Below are 20458 nucleotides of genomic sequence, written 5' to 3'. Positions count from 1 at the left end.
TGCTTGTTTGTCCCTACAACCACACCAACCCCCTCCACTTCTCTCCCCACCCCCCTGCCCTCCCCCTCACACACACCTTAAACCAGCTTATATTTCACCCCTTCCTTGGATTCACCTACTTCTGTTGAAGGGTCATGAGGACTCGAAACGTCAACTATTCTCCGCCGGTGCTGCCAGACCTACTGAGTTTTTCCAGGTAATTCTGTTTTTCTTTTGTAAAAAGTTCTAAATTGGGGAAAGTCAAATTTTATGAAGCTGAGGCGTGATCCGGCAAAAGTGGACTGGTTACAACTACTTGAAGGGAAATCAGTTGCAGGTCTGTGGGAGGCATTTAAAAGCGAGATTCTACGGGCACAGTGTAGACACGAAAAAAAAAGGGCGCTGCTGCCAAATCTAGAGCCCCCTGGTTATCGTGAAGCATACAAAGTCAGATAAAGCAGAAAAAGAAAGCTTAGAACAGTCACAAAAAAAACTTATTATAGAAAGCCTAGAGGAGTCTAGAAATTATAGGGGTGAAGTAAAAAAGGTAATTAGAGAAGCAAAGACGGTATGAAAAAATATTGGCTGGTAAAATCAAAGAAAGCCCAAAGATATTTACCAGTACATTAAGAGCAAGAGAATAATTAAATAAAGGGTAGGGCCTAACAGAGATGTACATGGTAACTTGTGCACTGATGCTGAAGATGTGGGCTGTGTTCTCAATGAGTACTTTGTCTCTGTCTTTACTAAAGAGAGGAATAATGCAGATATTCTAGTAGAAGAGGAGGAGTGTGAAATATTAGATTCAATAAGCATAGTGAGAGAGGATGTACTGGAGGGACTAACATCCTTGAAAGTGGACAAATCACTAGGGCCAGATGGATTGTATCCCAGGCTGTTGAAGGAAGTCATGGAGGAAATATCAGATGCTCGGAGGATCATTTTCCAATCCTCACTAGGTACAGGTGAGGTACCAGAAGATTAGAGGTCTGCAAATATTGTGCCATTATTTATAAAGGTTGTGAGGAGGGATAGACCAAATAATTACAGTCAGTCTGACTCTGGTGGTGGGAAAATTATTAGAATCAATTCTGAGGGGATAAACTGGCACTTAGAAAGGAATGCATTAATCAGATATAGTCATCATGTTTTTGTTAGGGGAAGGTTGTGTCTTACTAATTTAATCACATTTTTTGAGGCAGTAACAAGGGGGATTAATGAGGATGCAGTGGATGTTGTCTACATGGATTTTAGTAAGGCATTTGACAAGGTCCCACCTGGCAGACTGGTCAGAAAAGTAAAAGGATACAGAAGAATGTAGTGAGTTGGATCCAAAATTGGCTCAGCGATAGGAAACAAAGGGTAATGGCTGATGGATGTTTTTGTGAATGGAAAACTGTTTCCAGTGGTGTTCCACAAGTCTCAGTGTTGGGGCCCTTGCTGTTTGTTGAATATATTAATGATTTGGATTTAAATGTGGGTGGCACAAAAATTGGTTGTATAGTTGATAGTGAAGAGGATACCTGTGGTCTCCAGAATTATATCAATGGTTTGGTTGAGTGGGTGGAAAAGTGGCAAATGGAATTCAATCCAGAGAAGTGTGAGGTAGTGCATTTGGGGAGGGCTGCAGGTGGCAGGACAGATGGATAAGGTGATAAAGAAAGCATGTGGAATATATAGAATACAAAATCAGGGCTGTAATGATGGAACTGTATAAACACTGGTTAGGCTACAGCTGGAATTTTGTGAACAGTTGTGGTTGCCACATTACAGGAAGGACATAACTGCTCTGGAGGGAATACGGAGGAGATTTACAAGAATATTGCCAATGTTTGAAACTTGCAGCTTTGCAGAAAGATTAGATAGGCTGGGGTAATTTTCCTTGGAACAGAGAAGGCTGATTAAGGTGTACAAGATTATGAGGGGCCGAGATGGAGTAGACAGGGATGCTGTTTCCTTGAGCAGTGAGGTCAATTATCAGGGGGCACAGATTTAATGTGATTGGAAAAGGAATAGAGGGCGGATGAGGAAAAACTCCTTCACCCAGAGGGTGGCAGGTATTTGGAATTTGCTGCTTGGTTTGGTGGTGGAGGCAGGAACCCTCAACTCATTTGCTCCTAAATTGCTGTAATCTGCAAGGCTACGGACCAAGTGCTGGAAGGTGGAATTAGAATGGACAGTTAGATCTTTATTTTTTTCTTTTTCAGCTGGCGCAGACACGATGGGCTGAGTGGCCTCTTTCTGTGCCATAACTTTTCTATGGTTTAAGCCTCCACCAACTCTTCATTCAACAATGTGTGAAGAAAAAGTACTGCAAAAACCACAGGTTCCATTTGGGAGTCTAAACAGAACAAAGCATCAAACTATGCTAATGGGTTAGAAAAAATATCCTTGTGAACTAGATCAGGCCTTTTGTTGTCTGGATAGAAATGTTCCAGTATTCGATTAAAAAACTGACAAAAGATCCACATTAACATTTAATTTCACAGAAGCATTTCCCAGAGTGCCTGAACCTTTTATTTTAACAAGCTATAATTAAAACAATGACTAAAGTAATTAGTTTTTAATCTGAACTGCTATTAACAGTTCCAATGAAAGGTCATCAACCTAAAAGGTTAACTACTCTGTTCCTCTCGCCACAGATGCTGCCTGATCTGCTGAGGCTTCCAGCATTTTCTGGTTTTAGGTTCAGATTTCCAGCATCCAGGATATTTTGCTTCTGAACAATTAATATTCATTAACTGCAATAAATAGCGCCCAAGTACTGCAATACAACGTTAAAAAAGATCGAAATGTGCTTTTAAAACCCAGCTCTTTAGTTCCCATACAAAAGGTCAGATTTCTGTTAGTTTCTTCCTCTGTGAAGTGCCTTGGGATATTGCCTACACCGAAACTCTATTTAGTAAAAAAAAAACTCTGCTCTCACTGTTGAAAAGAAAAGAAAAAAAATCGCAGTTTCCTAAAAACTATTTAGCCTTGACCACTATTCACCAACTCAGAGTAGGCCTGTCAATTGTTCAGTGCAGTGAGCGGTTTTCAATTGCAATAAAAGTGGGTGTGCAAACATATTCTTCTAAAGGAGGCCTTAGGTTTTATCCTTCACATTTCTCATGTAAGATAGGTGGTCTTCAACTGTACCATTCAGCTCAATCATCTAGAAAAGATTCTTAGAGATCCCCTATTATGGTATGCAACTGTTTTACAAAAATTGCTTTTATAGTGACTTTTCTATTTTAGATTTTGGAAGAACAAGGCCTGTAGACTGGATCTCACGCTGTTAATAATTCCAACTCCCTTAGCCCAGCAACAGATTCAAAGACTCATGAAAACATGGATGTGCACTGTGATGCACAGATGAAGAAGCTACACAAAATATCAAATGCACAGCAACCTTCCAATATCCGAACTGATCCATACCAAGATAAAATACGGCATTAAACGTTTTTAGGCTTTCTGCGTCGACCCACTACTCTCTCCAACAAAGGTAATCCCGTGTCTTGACCACACTGTGTGGAAATTATCTTGGCATCCGTGCTCAATATGCCTTTTACTAGCATGAAAGATGATAACCAGAGCACAGTGGTCTGATCCAAATACATAATGATGATAGATCTAATCCATCAACTAAGGGAAAGAAACAGTATCCGCGTTTCTCCCCACATCCAAAAATCGCAGGACCAATGTTTTATTAGGCAAAATTAACCCTACTGGAATTCAGACCCAAACAAGACTTTCTGACCTTCAGTCTATCACTGAACCTACTGAGCAATCTGAAACAAAAACAAAAATAGCTGGAAAAACTCAGCAGGTCTGACAGCATCTGTGGAGAGGAAGACAGAGTTAACATTTCAAGTCCGTATGACTCTCCATCAGAACTGAAGAGAAATAGAAATGAGGTGAAATATAAGCTGTTTAAGGGGGGTGGGACAGGTGGAGCTGGATAGAAGGCCAGTGATATGTAGAGGCAAAGGAGAGATTGGCAAAGATGTCATAGACAAAAGAGTGTTGACAGTGGTGATATTAGCTAAAGGATGTGCTAATGGTGACATTAAGGGTAGAAAGCAGGATGAGCAAGTGACAGATAAAAACAAAAAACAGCGGATGCTGGAAATCCAAAACAAAAACAGATTTACCTGGAAAAACTCAGCAGGTCTGGCAGCATCGGCGGAGAAGAAAAGAGTTGACGTTTCGAGTCCTCATGACCCTTCAGCAGAACTGTTGAAGGGTCATGAGGACTCGAAACGTCAACTCTTTTCTTCTCCGCCAATGCTGCCAGACCTGCTGAGTTTTTCCAGGTAATTCTATTTTTGTGTTGAGCAAGTGACAGATGGCCTTAGTGGGGGTGGGGTGGGGTGAAGGGATCGAAATAGGTTAAAAGGTGGAGATAATACAATGGATGGAAATAAATTTTAAAATAATAATAGAAATAGGTGGGGAAAGAAAAATATATAATAATTATTAGAAAAAAGGGGATCGGAAAGGGGGTGGGGATGGAGGAGAGAGTTCATGATCTGAAGTTGTTGAACTCAATGTTAAGCCTGGAAGGCTGTAAAGTGCCTAATCGGAAGATGAGGTGCTGTTCCTCCAGTTTGGTTTGAGTTTCACTGGAACATTGCAGCAGGCCAAGGACAGACATGTGGGCATTACAGCAGGGTGGTGTGTTAAAATAGCAAGTGACAGGGAGGTCTGGGTCATGCTTGCTGACAGACCGAAGGTGTTCCGCAAAGCAGTCATCTAGTCTGCATTTGGTCTCTCCAATGTAGAGGAGACCACATTGGGAGCAGCGAATGCAGTAGACTAAATTGAGGGAAGTGCAAGTGAAGTGCTGCTTCACTTGAAAGGAGTGTGCGGGCCCTTGGACGGTGAGGAGGGGGGAAATAAAGGGGCAGGTGTTGCACCTTCTGCGGTTGCATGGGAAGGTGCCATGGGAGGAGCTGAACTGTAAGGGATGATGGAGGAATGGACCACAGTGTCCTGGAGAGAACGGTCCCTACGGACTGCTGACAGGGGGGGATGAAGGGAAGATGTGTTTGGTGGTGGCATCATGCTGGAGTTGGTGGAAATGGCAGAGGATGATCCTTTGAATGCGGAGGCTGGTGGGGTGATAAGTGAGGATAAGGGGGACCCTATCATGGTTCTGGGAGGGAGGGGAAGGTGTGAGGGTGGATGCGCGGGAGATGGGCCGGACACGGCTGAGGGCCCTGTCAACCACCGTGGGTGGAAAACGTCGGTTAAGGAAGAAGGAAGACATGTCAGAGTTTTGGAAAGTAGCATCATCAGAACAGATGCGCCGGAGGTGAAGGAACTAAGAGAATGGGATGGAGTCCTTACAGGAAGCAGGGTGTGAGGAGCTGTAGTCGAGGTAGCTGTGGGAGTCAGTAGGCTTGTAATGAATATTGGTGGACAGTCTATCACCAGAGATAGAGACAGAGAGGTCAAGGAAGGGAAGGGAAGTGTCATTGATGGACCATGTGAAAATGATGGAGGGGTAGCAATTGGAAGCAAAAGTATTCCAGGTCCAGACAAGAGTAGGAAGCGGCACCGAAGCAGTCATCAATGTACCAGAGAAATAGTTGTGGGAGGGGGCCTGAGTAGGACTGGAACAAGGAATAAAAACAAAAAAAAATTAAAAAAAACTGCGGATGCTGGAAATCCAAAACAAAAACAGAATTACCTTCCAGGTAATTCTGTTTTTGTTCTGGAACAAGGAATGTTCCACATACCCCATAAAGAGACAGGCATAACTGGGGCCATGCAGGTACCCATAGCCACACCTTTTATTTGGAGGAAGTGAAACGAGTTTAAGGAGAAATTGTTCAGTGAGAGGACAAGTTCAGCCAGATGGAGGAGAGTGATGGTGGATGGGGATTGTTCAGGCCTCTGTTCGAGGAAGAAGTGGAGAGCCATCAGACCATCCCGGTGGGGGATGGAGGTGTAGAGAGATTGGACATCCATGGTGAAGAGGAAGCTGTTGGGGCCAGGGAACTGGAAAATGTTGAGATGATATAAAGCGTCAGAAGAATCGCGGAAGTAGGTGGCAAGAGACTGGACAAGGGGGGAGAGAACCTGACCCAAATGTCAAAATAGAAGAAGAGAACAGATACAATACTGAAAAGGTAAGAAAATGCAAAAGAAGGGAAAACAAGGAAAGCAAAAATTAAAGAAAACAGGAAGACATCAAACAGCAGAGGAAAAGAAACATGGGGCAGAATTTTGCCCTCACATGGCAGGCAGGCCCTACGGCTCGGCAGCGGGCGGACAGCTGACCCCTGCCACCGAAACGGGGCCTGCCGCCATTTTGAGTGAGCGAGCTAATTAAGGCCCGCCCAGCAATCCCCGATGGGAAGCGCTATGCGCTTCTTGTGCGGTGGGGGGGAGGGATTCCCCATCTGTCAAAGTGCGCTCTTTCACGCATGCGCATGAAAGAGCGCACTGCTCCCTGAGGCAAAGTCCTGTCTCAGGAAGATTAGTGACAGGTAAGAAAAGTCAAAAATAGAAAAATTAAAAATTATTAACATGTCCCCCTCATGTGACAATGTCACACGAGATGGGACACGTTAATAAAAATGACATTACCTTGATTAGACTTTTTAAAAATGGACATGAAACCTCATTCTGCCAGTGGATGAGGTTTCATGCTTTATTAGAAGCCCATTGATGCTCCTGGCCTGCCCGCCGGCCTTAAGGTTGGACGAGCAGGTCTTTAATTATCTTAATTAGCCTGTTATTGGCCATAATTGGCCATTGACAGGTCTGCTGTCCACCCGCCTTCCTAAAAATTTAAAGGAACCGGGATGACGTCGGGGGTTCCTCGCCAGGGGCGAGCAGGCCCCACCCCCAAATCGCTAACGGGAAAATTCAGGCCATGGTTTCAATTATTAAAACAAAACCATTTTAAACAGCATTTAAAGGAAAGCAAGATAAGCAAGTGAAAGAGAAAGTAATAAAAGGTTATCCTCTGACAGCATTACTTGAAGAGCGGTTTGGGGAAGGCTTGTGTGGAACATAAATGCCTGAATAGATCAGTTGGGCTGAATGGCCTGCTACTGTGCTGTAGACTCCATATAATGGGTCAATCGTTTACTTAACGTTAACAAAATACATGCACAATCTCACTGTGAATTCTCAGTTAGAGTGACAAGAAATGATGAAGATTCTGGCCTGCACAGAGCCTCTTGTTTCTTTGGCAAAGGGCATAGACGGAAAGACAAGGTCAGACTGGAGGTGGCTGCAATGATACAATCATGGTTTAACCTGATCAAAGTGGTTACTCCTCTAAAGTCAACAAAAAGATCTCCTTTACTACAATTGATTGTTCTAGAAAATGACATGTATTGGTTTTTCAAAACAATACTTATACATTTTCCAGATTCTCAGATCTAAAATTTTACTTCTGACAATTCTATCATAGAGAAACTCCATGCAAAGCATTCTGCAAAACAACAGTAAAAACGGATTGTATGCAAGCAAGCAGGAGTGGGCACTCACATGTCACGTTACGCCAAGAGCTCAAAATTCATATACCCCTATCGAATACCTCCAATTTCAAAGTGATTCTTGCTGGTGGAAAATACTTCAGCATATTCCTTTTCATTATTAAAAATATTGGCAGACTCTCTATCTAAAAATTTGTCATGACTAAATTTGCTTTGTGCACACCGTGCTCTGCTCTGTTAGAAAGGCAATGAAACAATGAAATTAATGGCCCATCACTTTAATATGCACCACCAGTTTCTGTCTTGCAGCTTAAAACACAGAAGTACAACAAAACTCTTGTGTAATCTACAGAGTAAGTCTACTGGTTTGATCTAATTTCACAAACCCAATATCGCAAGTTTGTGATCACTCAAACTAGGTCACTACAGTAAGCAGGAAACCTCCATCTAAGTATGTTTACCTAGAAAAGAAAAAACACATTTATTCATTCCATAGCATTGCATATTCAAGTCACAGGGTCCCACATAAATGAATGGAAAAAAACAAATGAATCACTCATCAATTCTCAAATTTCAAGAGAAGAAGAAAAGGAGAATTTGTAACAACTAAAATGTGATATGGAGCCAAATAAAAAAGGAGGAAGAAAGAAAACAAAATGCTTAATATATTACCTGCAGGAAGAAACTAAAATCCACTTAGAAGAACAGGAACAGGGTTTACCATTTATGACTACAGTTTTATTTATGATGCAGCTGAGCTCAACAACAATTCTTTATATACTAACTCATTTTATTGAACTGTCATAGCCAGTGGTAACAACTGTATAATACAGGACAGCAAAGATGTATTATTTATTTTTGGCAATTTAGAAATAAGTAACTGAACCGAGAAAAGGTAAACCTGTGAACGCCAAAGTAGCATAAATTCACTAATTATTTTGTTTTCATGACCATATTGTGCTATCAGACACAAAAAACAGAAATAGTTAAATCCCTTTCATTTGGCTTTCTTTGAGCCAATTATACAGAAGCCATATCTGTTGAAGTAGCCTCTGTTTGACCACAAAATCCAGAAGAATAATTTCTTTTATCTTTTAGGGAGCTGGGTGGCTGGCTTTAGAAAAGATCCAGCACAGACACTTTTGTCTGGGCTGAATGGCCTTCTGGTGCTGTAGTATTCAGTGATTCTCATCTTCCAACTGATGTCAATAATAAGTTAATCTGATAGCATTAAACTGAGCTCCTCCTGCACACTTCGATACTCTTTATAAATATAAATATAGCTCTCATGCAGCACATCATATGATGTTCATTAAGTAGCTAGATTCCTACACACTGAATATTTATAGGGCTTGGAGTGAAACATTCAGTATGTTGAGAGTGTATGGAAATAAGCATTTGGGCTGAAAGACATGTTAAATAAATGTAATAACAAATTCTGTATTAAATATTGAGACCCTCACAGTGTAATACAAAATCCAATGCACAACTCACTCATGTTTCCAATGATTCAAAACGGAACTTGAGCACTGATGCCATCAATCTTTTTCTGGGCCAGTGTACAAGTCAACATGCAACTATTACACCACCTATTTTGAAATTGGAATTCAGCTTTCTGTTTACTCAATCATGGCCAGCCTCAAGAATCCCACATTCTGTATTTCCTTTGTATTTGCCACTTAGTAACACATTGATTCAGTTGCTGTAATTTAATAAAATGCACCACCAGTGGTTGAACCATTTTCCCTTTGATTAGCTTCAAGAAATTGGAACAGGTAGTCCTTGAGAATGTGTTAATACACTTACACAGAAACGTTTTAATACGCTCATTTTACACCAGGAGACTGCTAAACATGTTTAACTTTGCAGAGGTGGAGAGAATATCAGCGATGGAGAATAGAATACAGACACTTGTCAATTCTTGGCACCCAATGTCAGCATCAAACAATCCCAGGTCAGGTGCAGCACAGGTTAGACAGTGAATAAAGCAGTGTCCTGTCACAATTGACTGATGTCAACAGGGCACTCCGGTGGGCTAAAAATGTTTTTCTAGTTCGCCACTCCAAACATTTAGGTGATCTCTTGGAAAGATTGGCAGGAATGGGAAGTTTTGCATTGCGAGTTTGCGTCCTCAGTTGAGCCTGCATAAGCTTATTTTCCATAGGTTACTTCCTGGATATGGAAGTAGACATAATTCATGTAACCATTAGGCATGGGCAATAAATGCTGGCCTGCCAGCACCCATATCCCATGAAAGAACAAATTTGTAAAAACCAACATGAATGGATTCAAATTCACTGTGGTATGCTGATTAATTGTGCCTTTTATCCATATGCTATTTCCCTGAATTATCATTGCAAGTGTTCCCTATAAACCCCACTGATTTTTAATTGTCAAGGTTTTGCTGAATAATAATCAATTTTTTAAACATTCATATCAGCTAGTTTGCAAAATCAGAACAGAAAGGAAGTTAAAAACAAAGTTTGGAAATGATCTGGATTTGTAAATTTACCATTAAACTAGGCTCACAGTTTCTAATGTTGTGTTCCCTCAAGATCAACTCTAGGCTTCCAATCATCAGCTCCTTGGAAGCAAATTCTAGAAATTGCAACTCAGTGTTGGAGTTATTTGGGCTGTAAAAGATGTGTTGTGATTAGCTCTCACCCATGACAGTTTTTTAAACAAAGAGATTGTGCTCAATTAATGTCTTACAAGATATATTGGCGGGAGGCGACTCGTGCATAATAATATTCTTCAAAATTGCAACCTGCTTTATTGATGGGGACTGTGTACTTGCTTCCCATCTGTACACGTATACATCAGCAGCACCACACTGCTGAGATTTAGCTCTTTTGGTTCAAAGATGCAAAAAATCTTTAAATCACCAATTCTCTTCTTTCTTTTTCTGCATTTACGATACATTTAACAAAACAGCTTTCTTAGGAAACTGGTGGTTTGCGTGTGTTCGATCGATAATACAATATTAGATATTATGCAACAGAAAAAAAATTAATGGTTTCATTTGGCTTTGCTACCCCAAATGGTGTCCACACCATAGATATTAGTATATCATTTGCTGCAAATGTGTTTGTGAAAACTTTGCCAACAAAAATGTTTCCACGAAAGACGGTCTTATCACAAAAGCTTACAATCTGATTAATGACCAATACTTCAAATATCCTCGTTTTGTAAAGATCTCATGCCCAGTCACAGGTGGCCATTTTGCACACTAAAGTGTTAATGCTGACTATTTTTGAAATCTAGTGGCAGATCTATTGAAACACTTCATATTCAAGATCCTTAAAGTCAGCAAATATCTTCAAACCTCCAATCTCAGTCGTGTCACAAAAGATGTTGTACCATTAGATCCCTAAAAATCTAATACAAACTTTTTAAATATATATTTAATATCTCACGATCAATTCAGAACTATCCCATAAATTATGTTAATGGAGAAGTCATCACTCTCGCAGTGTCACAAAAAATGTGACTGCCTACAAGGGGCTTGCTTATTTGTGTGGAGATATAGCTAACACTATGTCACATGTTTGCAATCACACTGTATCAATACCAGAAATATTTGAGTTACCAAACTGGTAACTTAGATGCTTACAATAAAGTGTTTTATATATTAAATTTGTGGCTCGCCAAAGAGGTTTCCCATATATATATTGAATATATTTTAATTCCAGTCTAGAATAATTCCCATTTGTAAAGCAACTTTAACATAAAAAATATAGTTTAGAGGTTAGAAAAAAGATAAATAGAATAGAATAATGAATGAGCCATAGGTGGAAACACAAGAAGTGATGGTCGGTCAGTAAGCTGGGTGTTAAGAAGGTTTCTGGGGGAGGGAAGAGCTATGCAAAGATGGAGCCATTTGAGATGAGTTGGTGGGGCTGGGTGGTGTTCATAGGATAGGGGTCAGGTAGCTGGAAGCTCTGCTGCTACTGGTAGCAGAGAGAGGAGTGGGTGCACAAAAGGCCAGAGCCAAAAGTCATAAGGGTGCAGAAGGGAGTATAAAACTGGAGAACAGAAAGGGACAAGATCATGGACAGGTTAGAAGACGAGATTTATAAATTCAATTTGTTGAGAAATATGGAGACAATATAGGCCAGTGAGAATAATGTGCAACCAGGACTTAGGGTCAGGATTCCGGGGAAGCTAACATTCCTGTAGAAAAATACACAGCAACACAAATGGCACATTGAAAATGGGTGTGGTGTGATGAGGAAGAAAAATTGCTTCTGTAAAAATCACCTCCCGCCATCTCTCCGAACAATAATAATCCAGGTCATAGAAATTCATATTGTTACTGCTTCCTCTAAAATACAAAGTTTTCTGTACTTTTGGAATCTACAGCTTTTTTCGAATTCATTCTTCAGATGTGAGCTTGGCTGGCAAGGCCAGCATTTGTTGCCCAACCCTAATTTCCCCTTGAGAAGGTCCATCTGTTGTGAGTACACTCATGATGTCATCAAGGAGGGAATTCCAGGATTTTGACCTAGCAACAGTGAAGGAACCACAATACAGTTCCAAGTCAGGATGATGTGCAACTTGGAAGGGAACTTGCAGGTGATGGTGTTCCCATGTGTCTGCTGTCCTTGTCCTTTAAGGTGGTAGGGGTTGCGGGTTTGGAAGGTGCTTCAAATCAGGGTTTGCAAATTGCTGCAGTGCATTTTGTAGATGGTACACACTGCTGCCACTGTGCGCTTGTGGTGGAGGAGTGAACATTGAAGGTGGTGGATTGGCTGCCAATCAAGCGGCTGCCTTGTCCTGGATGGTGTTGAGCTTCTCAAGTGTTGCTGGAGTTCCACTCGCTTAGGCAACTGGAGAGTATTCCATCAAACACCTGACTTGTGTCTTGTAGGTGGTGGACAGACTTTGGGGAGTTAGGAGGTGACTTACTCTCTGCAGAATTCCCAACCCCTCATCTGTTCTTGTAGCCGCAGTTTTTATATCTTTAGTCCAGTTAAGTTTCTGATCAAGTGTGTATCTCAGGATGTTGATAGCAGTGGAATTCAGTGAAGGTAATGTCATTGAATGTCAAGGAGAGATTGTTAGGCTCTCTCTTGTTGGAGGTGGTCATTGCCGAAATGTTACTTGTCACTTATCAGCCCAAACCTGAAATTCGTCCTGGTCTTGCTGCATGTGGGCACGGACTGCTTCTGCATCTGAGCAGTTGCAAATGGTACTGAAAACTTTGCAATCATCAGGGAATATCCTCACTCTAACCTTATCATGGAGGAAAGATCACTGATGAAGCAGATGAAGATGGTTCAGCCGAGGGCACGACCCTGAGGAACTTCTGCAGCAATGCCCTGGGGCTGAGATGATTGGCCTCCAAACACAACCATCTTCCTTTGTGCAAGGTATGATCCCAGCCAATGGAGAGTTTTCCCCCACAATTCCTATTGACTTCCATTTTTCTAGGGCTCCGTGAAGCTACACTTAGTCAAACACTCCCTTGATGTCAAGGGCAATCACTCTCACCTCACCTCTGGAATTCAGCTCTATTGTCCATGTTTGGGCCAAAGCTGTCTAGCGTTCTATTGCTGAATGACCCTGGCGGAACCCAAACTGAGCATCGGTGAGCAGGTTATTGCTGTGCAAGTGTCGCTTGTTAACATGTTCAACGGCATCTTCTATCATTTTGTTGATGATTGAGAACAGACTAATGGCAGGGGGTGGGATGGGGTAATTGGTCAGATTGTATTTATCCTACTTTATGTGGACATAAATTTTAAGACATGTTAAACACAGTTAAGAAAAGTGGCTAAAAATTCACATTGTTCAAACAACAGTGTGACTTCTGTCATATCTATAATGTTTAATCACAATTTATAGTGGTAGTTACCTATTTGCTCAGTTTAGTTGAACTGTACAGACCAAGAATCATGGAATCATATAATCGTTTCAGCACAAAAGGCCATTTGGCCCATCTTGTCTGTGCAAACTCTGCAAGAGCAACTCAGCTAGTCCCACTTCCCTCTCGCCCTGCAAATTTTTCTCTTCAGATAATTATCCAATTCTCTTTTGAAAGCCATGATGGAGTCTGTCTCCAGCACACTCTCAGGCAGCACATTCCACATTATAACCAATTGCTGCTTAAAATGATCTTTCCTTATGTCGCCATTGCTTCTTTTGCCAATCACCTTAAATCAGTGACCTCTGGTTCATGATTCTTCTGCCAATGGGAACAGTTTCTCCCTATGTCCTCTGTTCAAACATACGAGGAAGTGGATTTACAGAAGAATGAGTAACTGTGCCGAAATGAAAACTTCATAACCCTAAATTAAGGATGAATCACAAAATCATAGAATTGTTACAGTGTAGGAGGAGGCCCATTTGGACAATCACGTCTTTATCAGCTCTCCGAGTGAGCAATTAATTCAAAATAGACAAGCCTGAGCCATGATCCCAGTGCAGTAACATTGACTGTATAACCAATGTTCATCATCAAAGCTTACGTGAACCAAAGAACCATGCTTTTTAGTACCTTTAGGAGGAAGGGAGGGGAAAAATACTGTCGAAGAAAACTGGAAAAATGAAGCATTCATGGTTCCAATCTCAGGTTCCTTCACAATATAACTACTACGACTGGATGTCATCTTCCTCTTGGCTGGAAAAATCCTGGAAACTAATTTACATTCTCCCTCCACCTTCATTATTTTTTGCGCTGATCAAATATGCACAGAGAAATGGGACACTATTTCTCTTTTCAGGATCAACATCAAGCAGTTCCAAATCAGATATCTTGCATGTAAGATACAGTAATATTCTACAATATTCTACCAAGTTTTAAGTGCAGCCTCAGAAGAGCACGTGTGGAATTCAATTTCCCAACGGTAAACATTCGTATTGCCTCTGAATGAGAAGCCAGAATTGGTGCAGTTTAGGCTGTGGACTCATATTAATACGAGTCAGATTAAGATTGGTTGAATTCATTTCATGTAGGAGTCTCACAGACACCAAACAGAATTGGCTTTCATTCCATCAATACGGATTAATCTCAGGTAAGAGAGGAGAACAGAAAGCTAGTAAAACATCGAGGTTGTACCTTGTCCCTTATGGTTGTTCTGTATCCAGGTTCAAGTACAACACAGTTAACTTCCAGAGCAGTAGGCAGTGAGGCCTGGCTAAAGCAAAGTGTTGGCAAGGCCAATGTCAGACACAGGAGAAAACTGAACTCAGTGACACATTCAGTACCAGAGTCACTAACTTATGATCATGGCAAGGAACAGAACTTTATATTACTTAGATAATGAAACTATCAATATATCATATCAAGAAAGTCACCATACAAGACAAGACAAGACAAGCTATTCATTACTTTTAAAATTGAAAACTTAAAAAAATCAGCAGCATGCCAGCAGGAAAGATACAAGTTATAAATATAAGACATCACAATAGTATAGTACCTGCAAGTAATTTCCCACCATGCCAATAATTTTCACTCCCTACTCATCATTAAGTAAAAGCAAAATACTGCAGAAAGTTCTGGAAAAACTCAGCAGGTCTGGCAGCATCTGTGAAGAGAGAAACGGAGTTAATGTTTCAAATCCAATATTACTCTTCTTAGGAACTGAAGAGAGGTAGAAATGTGAGGGTTTTATGCTGTTGATAGGTGGGGGGAGAAGAGGATGGGTAGGTGGAGTAAAAGAGAAGGTCAAGGATAGGTTAGAGGGCAGGAGAGATTAAATGACAAAACTGTCATGGAACAGATGGCAAAAAAAGGCAGAGTCATTGAAGAAACAAAGCACTGGTCCAGGCTAAGTGTTAAAAGGCAAAATAAAGGACAGCTATGTGTGAAAGCAAAAGCATGAAAACAAGGTACAGAAATGTGAACACTCAACAAAAAAAATTAAAATGGAGGGCAAAGTTCACAATCTGAAGTTGTTGAACACAATGTTAAGCCCAGAAGGCTGTAAAGTGCCTAGTCCGAAGAGGAAGTGCTGTTCCTCATACTCATGTTGGGCTTCAGTGGAATATTGCAGCAGGCTGAGGACATAAATATGAGCATGAGAGTAAGATGGTGAATTAAAATGGCAAGCAACCGGAAGGTTGGGGTCATGCTTGTGGACTGAGTGGAGGTGTTTCGCAAAGCAGTCACCCAGTCACGTTTAATCTCCCAGTGTACCAACATAGAGACCGCAAGCGTAACTACACTACCACAAGCATTAAACACTCCCATTGCCTTTTGTTCCATGATATCTTTCTCATTTAATCTCTCCCATCCCTTAAGATATCCCTGGCTTTCCTCTTTATTCTACCTGCCCCTCCCTCACTTTTTCAACTTCATAAAACCCATCACATTTCAACCTCTCTTCAGTTCTGAAGAAGAATCATATTGGATTTGAAACGTTAACTCTGTTTGTCTCTCCGCAGATGCTGCCAAACCTGCTGAGCTTTCTGTTTTCATTTCATCATTAAGCAAGATTGTTTACCACTGCTATCATATTTTTAACAGATAAAGAAAATCTACAAATAATTTGTATGTTTCACATCTGAATGGCTTAATTCTATTACTATATGTCAAAGATTAACAGTTAACAGATATAGAAATTTTGCAAGTCAACAAAACTGGTTTGGATTCTCAGTAACAACCCACTTTTCCTATCAGCCGAGCCTGTGACATCCTTATTTTATTTTGTAATGTTGACAAACAGATTTGGGATGCACAAGCACACACACACACACCACACACAAGCTGAAGCATTCTTCTGTGTTGTTGCCTCATAATATGCTTGCAGTCATTGCGCATTTTGGTTGCTAAATTATGTCCAGACTTCTCTTTTCTGCAATAAACGCAAGCTGCCCTGGACATAAAAATGAGTAAAAGCAAAATACTGCAGATGCTGGAAATCTGAAACAAAAACAATGCTGGAAAAACGCAGTAGATCTGACAGCATCTGTGGAGAGAGAAACAGAGTTGACGTTTTGAGTCCGTGAGAAGAGTCATATGGACTCAAAACATCAACTCTGTTTCTCTCTCCACAGATGCTGTCAGACCTGCTGAGTTTTTCCAGCATTTTCTGTTTTTGTGTTTGATGAAAATGAGTAAACTGCTCTGGGAAAGAACTTACAATAGTACACAAAATTGCATGGCAGTTGAGGTACCCCCAGGGTAAACATCAGTCAAATCCAATTTACATCATACTATATACAAAGAATTGAAAAAGCCTTTAAAATGCATAACAGCAATACCTCAAAAAAAAAGACAAAAGACTGAAATGCAACCTCAGAATACTGTTGGGTTTCATCTCATGTGAACTCACAGCTCATTTGTGTCCCAAAGGAAGTCCAATTGAATTAGTGATCATGCATAATATAATCCATACCTACATTACACCTCAGTTAAAGACCACTACCATTATATTTTCAACATTGTCCCTTCAAACTGACTGCAGTAGAGGTCCCTACTAAAATGTCTACACAGGGCAGGTGTAATTCCCATTTACAGCCCTAGTCTCCTTTAATCTGAGCCTACAATGTCCTAATTCCATGTGGGAATGTTGACAGACATTCCTTCCAGGCACAGACATATATATAAAATCACTGGCCTCAGAAGAGGCACAAACTTAGATAGGAAAATTCTGCATCACGAATCCAGGCGAATTCACTGCCTGACACTTACAAGTGCCAAGCGTATTTGGAAAACACATTAATGGGGGAAAAATCACTGTGTAAGACAAAGAAATCTGCTCACTGGTAGACAGCTGCTCACTAGGGTAGATTGAAAAAGCGTGAGGTGTAGCTATTGCAAGTGTGCGTGTTTTTAGCTCCTTTCTTTTGACAGACTGGGCTTCAAGGCCTAGTTTTCTCCTATGGCAACCAGAAGCCTTGCCCCCCAGCCAGCCAGGCTTGAGACCCTCGTTCTTCCCCCGTTAGAGAAGACAAAAGTGAGGAGAAGACGAAGATGACAGGAGGTTTTCCTCCCTCTGACAGATGGAGGGAGAGAGACCGGCTTCCAAAACACACACCCACCTGTGGATTTCTTCTCTTTCGGCATGTTTTCCCCTTCTTCTTTTATCTGGCTCCCTGTCCGCTGACACTGTTGATGTCCCGAGAGCGATGTGACAAGAAACCCAGTGCCTTATTCAGCTGATATCTTAATCCCACTCCTGGTCTAGCCGCCTCTTCTCCAACAGCAGCACCTCCCCCTCAACCAAGCTGGACGCTTTGGCCCCACCCACCGAAGGGGAGAGGGCGGGGCCTCCTCATTATCCTGACGCCCATTGGTGGCTGCAACCGTCGATCATCGCTATCCCGCACGCCATTGGTAAGGATACCTTTTATCAAGCGCAGTTGCGCCGCCTTCGCAAGTTTTCCGGGCTGACAAATTTCCCTTCGCGCGATTTATCAGGGGCGAGAAAGGATTTCAGTCCGGGCAGAGATGAGGAAAGCGAATGCTCACTCCGGCCTTTTGTAGATCGATATTTATGTATATATATTTATTTATTATGCTGTTTGAGTGACGGAACTATTGGAAAGCGCTCGCAGGGAGAGGGGGAGGAGGGTCAGTGTTGTAATTCCGGGTCAGGGGGTCGGGATGCAGCCTAGCTTTCTGATTGGCGGAGCTCGGCGCGGCGGTCGCCTAGCGACGGGAGGAGAGGGCAGTTTGAAAAGATGCTGAGGCGTTGGTGCATAGGCCGAGGCTCAGGGTGGACATGGCCCGCTGCAGCTTACTGATGGTGCTACTGCTCCTCACCATCATTCCGGCCGGTTTGGGAAGTAGGTAGTCACGAAAAACAAAACGACATCGTAAATGTGGATGATCTAAAGATGGGTCTTGAAGATTTCGAGAGTGGGGGGCCAGGGTGACCCAACTGTCCCCTATGTTAAGGCATTGTCCGTCATTTTGACTACTTGTCCTGCAGGGTTGTCTGTCTTTTGTTTGTTTGTTTGTTTATTTAATGGGATGTGCCCATCTCTTACTGCCCTTGCCCTCGAGGGGCTGAATGGCCTGCTTCTACTCCTAATTCATAGGAACTAGGAGCAGGAGTAGGCCATTTGGTCCTCCGAGCCTGCTCCACCATTCATTATGATCATGGCTGATCATCCAACTCAATAGCCTGCTCCCGCTTTCTCCCCATATCCTTTGATCCCTTTCAGCCCCAAGAGCTATATCTAACTCCTTCTTGAAAACGCACAATGTTTTGGCCTCAACTCCTTTCTGTGGTAACGAATTCCACGGGCTCACCACTCTCTGGATGAAGAAATTTCTCATCATCTCAGTCCTAAATGGTCTACCCCGTATCCTCAGACTGTGACCCCTGGTTCTGGACTCCCCCACCATTGGGAACATCCTTCCTGCATCTACCCTGTCTAGTCCTGTTAGAATTTTATAGGTTTCTTCATAGCTGATTGGCTTGCTCGGCCATTTCAGAGGGCATTTAGGAGACAACCACATTGCTGTGTGGGTCGAGTCACATATAGGCCAGACTGGGTAAGGACAGCAGATTTCCTTCCCTAAAGGGACATCAGTGAACCAGATGGGTGTCTTTTTAACAACAATCAATGATGGTTTCATTATTACTGACACTAACTTTGTGTTCCATGTTTTAATAATTGGATTTGTCATGAAGAGATATAAATGACTATAATGTTATTGGAAATTACTTTTTTAAAATAGAGTTCTAGTGGAGTCTGTGTCTGTGTTGTCTTAATTGGATTAAAGTCAGCTGTTCTAGAGGCATTTTAAGATCCATCAAGTGTGAGAAGCCTCCAGCCTGTAAATCAAGTCTGTCTGCAAGGACCCAGGGCTGAAAGAAACTCATTTTGAATGTGACTGTCCAGGGTGTGCTCTGCCAGGTGTCTCTTTAAATCTGAGTTTTACTGTTGCCTTAATGGAGGTGTAACTGAGAGTCAGATTAATTAGGGGATTTTTGTAGGTATTATAGTAGTAATTTTGTATACATATATGCTTACATTTTTTCTTGTATTAATAAATGTTTAATTTAGTTTTATTAAAAAACTTCTTGAGACTCAGTGGTCTTATTACTACTGAATTCAAAGCCTGCATCTCAAAACATACAATTTGCAAAAATGGGTTATGACAGTTCTTTCAGGTTTCCCTCTGGGATTTGAGCAACTCAGCCTTTACCATCAGCTGTGTCATAATAGATTTAAATTCCTCCAGCTGCCCTGGTATAATTTGAACCCATGCTCTAAGAGCTTTAGGCTGGGCTTCTGGATTAATAGTCCAATGAGGTTAACACCATGCCACCGTTTCCCCAACTTGCAGAGTGACCAACTGTTATGGAATAAAATAAGGGACTCTGATTGTGGGGCTGGGGGGGTTTTTGCTGGTGACCAACTTGAAGGATGGGTGGGGTGGGGAGAATGGTGTGGTTTATAGGAATAGAAAATCAGATTGAAATAAATTTTATATTCAACCCAACTCCAATGTTAATGTGCTACAAAACTTAATTAGTTCTGCTGGGAGACTCTCAGACTTGCAGTCTCACTCAAGTCACTCAATTGAGATTCCCAGGAGCCGTCTCCCATAAGCTGCCCTAGAAATGTGGAACAAAAAGCATCCCTTAAGGGACACAGGGTGAACATTTAAAATAAGGGACATTCCCTTAAAATGCAGAAAGGTTGGTTACCCTGGTCTTTTGTCCTGTATTCCTTGGACAGCCTAAGTCTGGCAGCCTAAACTGAGTGACTCAAGCAGGACCAAAAGTTTGAGTTGGCCAGCAGAAATGATAATTTTGTAACTCCACAATACAAGTTGTAAATTTTGGATGCTTTAACCCTCGATCCCTGCTCTTATGGTCGATAGAACAACAGAATCCTCCACAACTTCCAACTCCTTCCCCAATGCACCCCCTGCCCAAGCTGCTTTCATGCTTACCAGCTAATCCATTCTCTCCCCACTATCACCTTGATCTTTTGGTTAGCAGCACCACTGGCCCACAGTTGAACTGCTTCTTATTTTATTTCACAAGAGTTGGTCATCCTAGTTGGAGCTATAACTATCTCCTTACGAACAACTTGAGGGAGATGGTGGTGTAGTCATAATGTCACTGGACTGGTAA

General features: G+C 41.7%; 1 protein-coding gene across 1 annotated transcript in view; it reads right to left on the bottom strand.

The window, feature by feature from the left end:
• The window catches only part of macrod2 (mono-ADP ribosylhydrolase 2), an 897762-nt gene extending 880169 nt beyond the window's left edge, over nt 1–17593 (bottom strand). Inside the window, exon 1 of the mRNA XM_041212085.1 lies at nt 17403–17593. Coding sequence (XP_041068019.1) covers nt 17403–17427 — 25 coding nt within the window. The 5' untranslated portion in view covers nt 17428–17593. The remainder of the gene's footprint in view (nt 1–17402) is intronic.
• Nucleotides 17594–20458: the final 2865 nt, after the last annotated feature.

The sequence above is a fragment of the Carcharodon carcharias genome, chromosome 2, assembly GCF_017639515.1.
Source record: "Carcharodon carcharias isolate sCarCar2 chromosome 2, sCarCar2.pri, whole genome shotgun sequence".
Lineage (NCBI taxonomy): Eukaryota > Metazoa > Chordata > Chondrichthyes > Lamniformes > Lamnidae > Carcharodon > Carcharodon carcharias.
The sequence above is the reverse complement of the archived record's forward strand: the minus strand, read 5'-3'. Positions and strand labels throughout refer to the sequence as shown.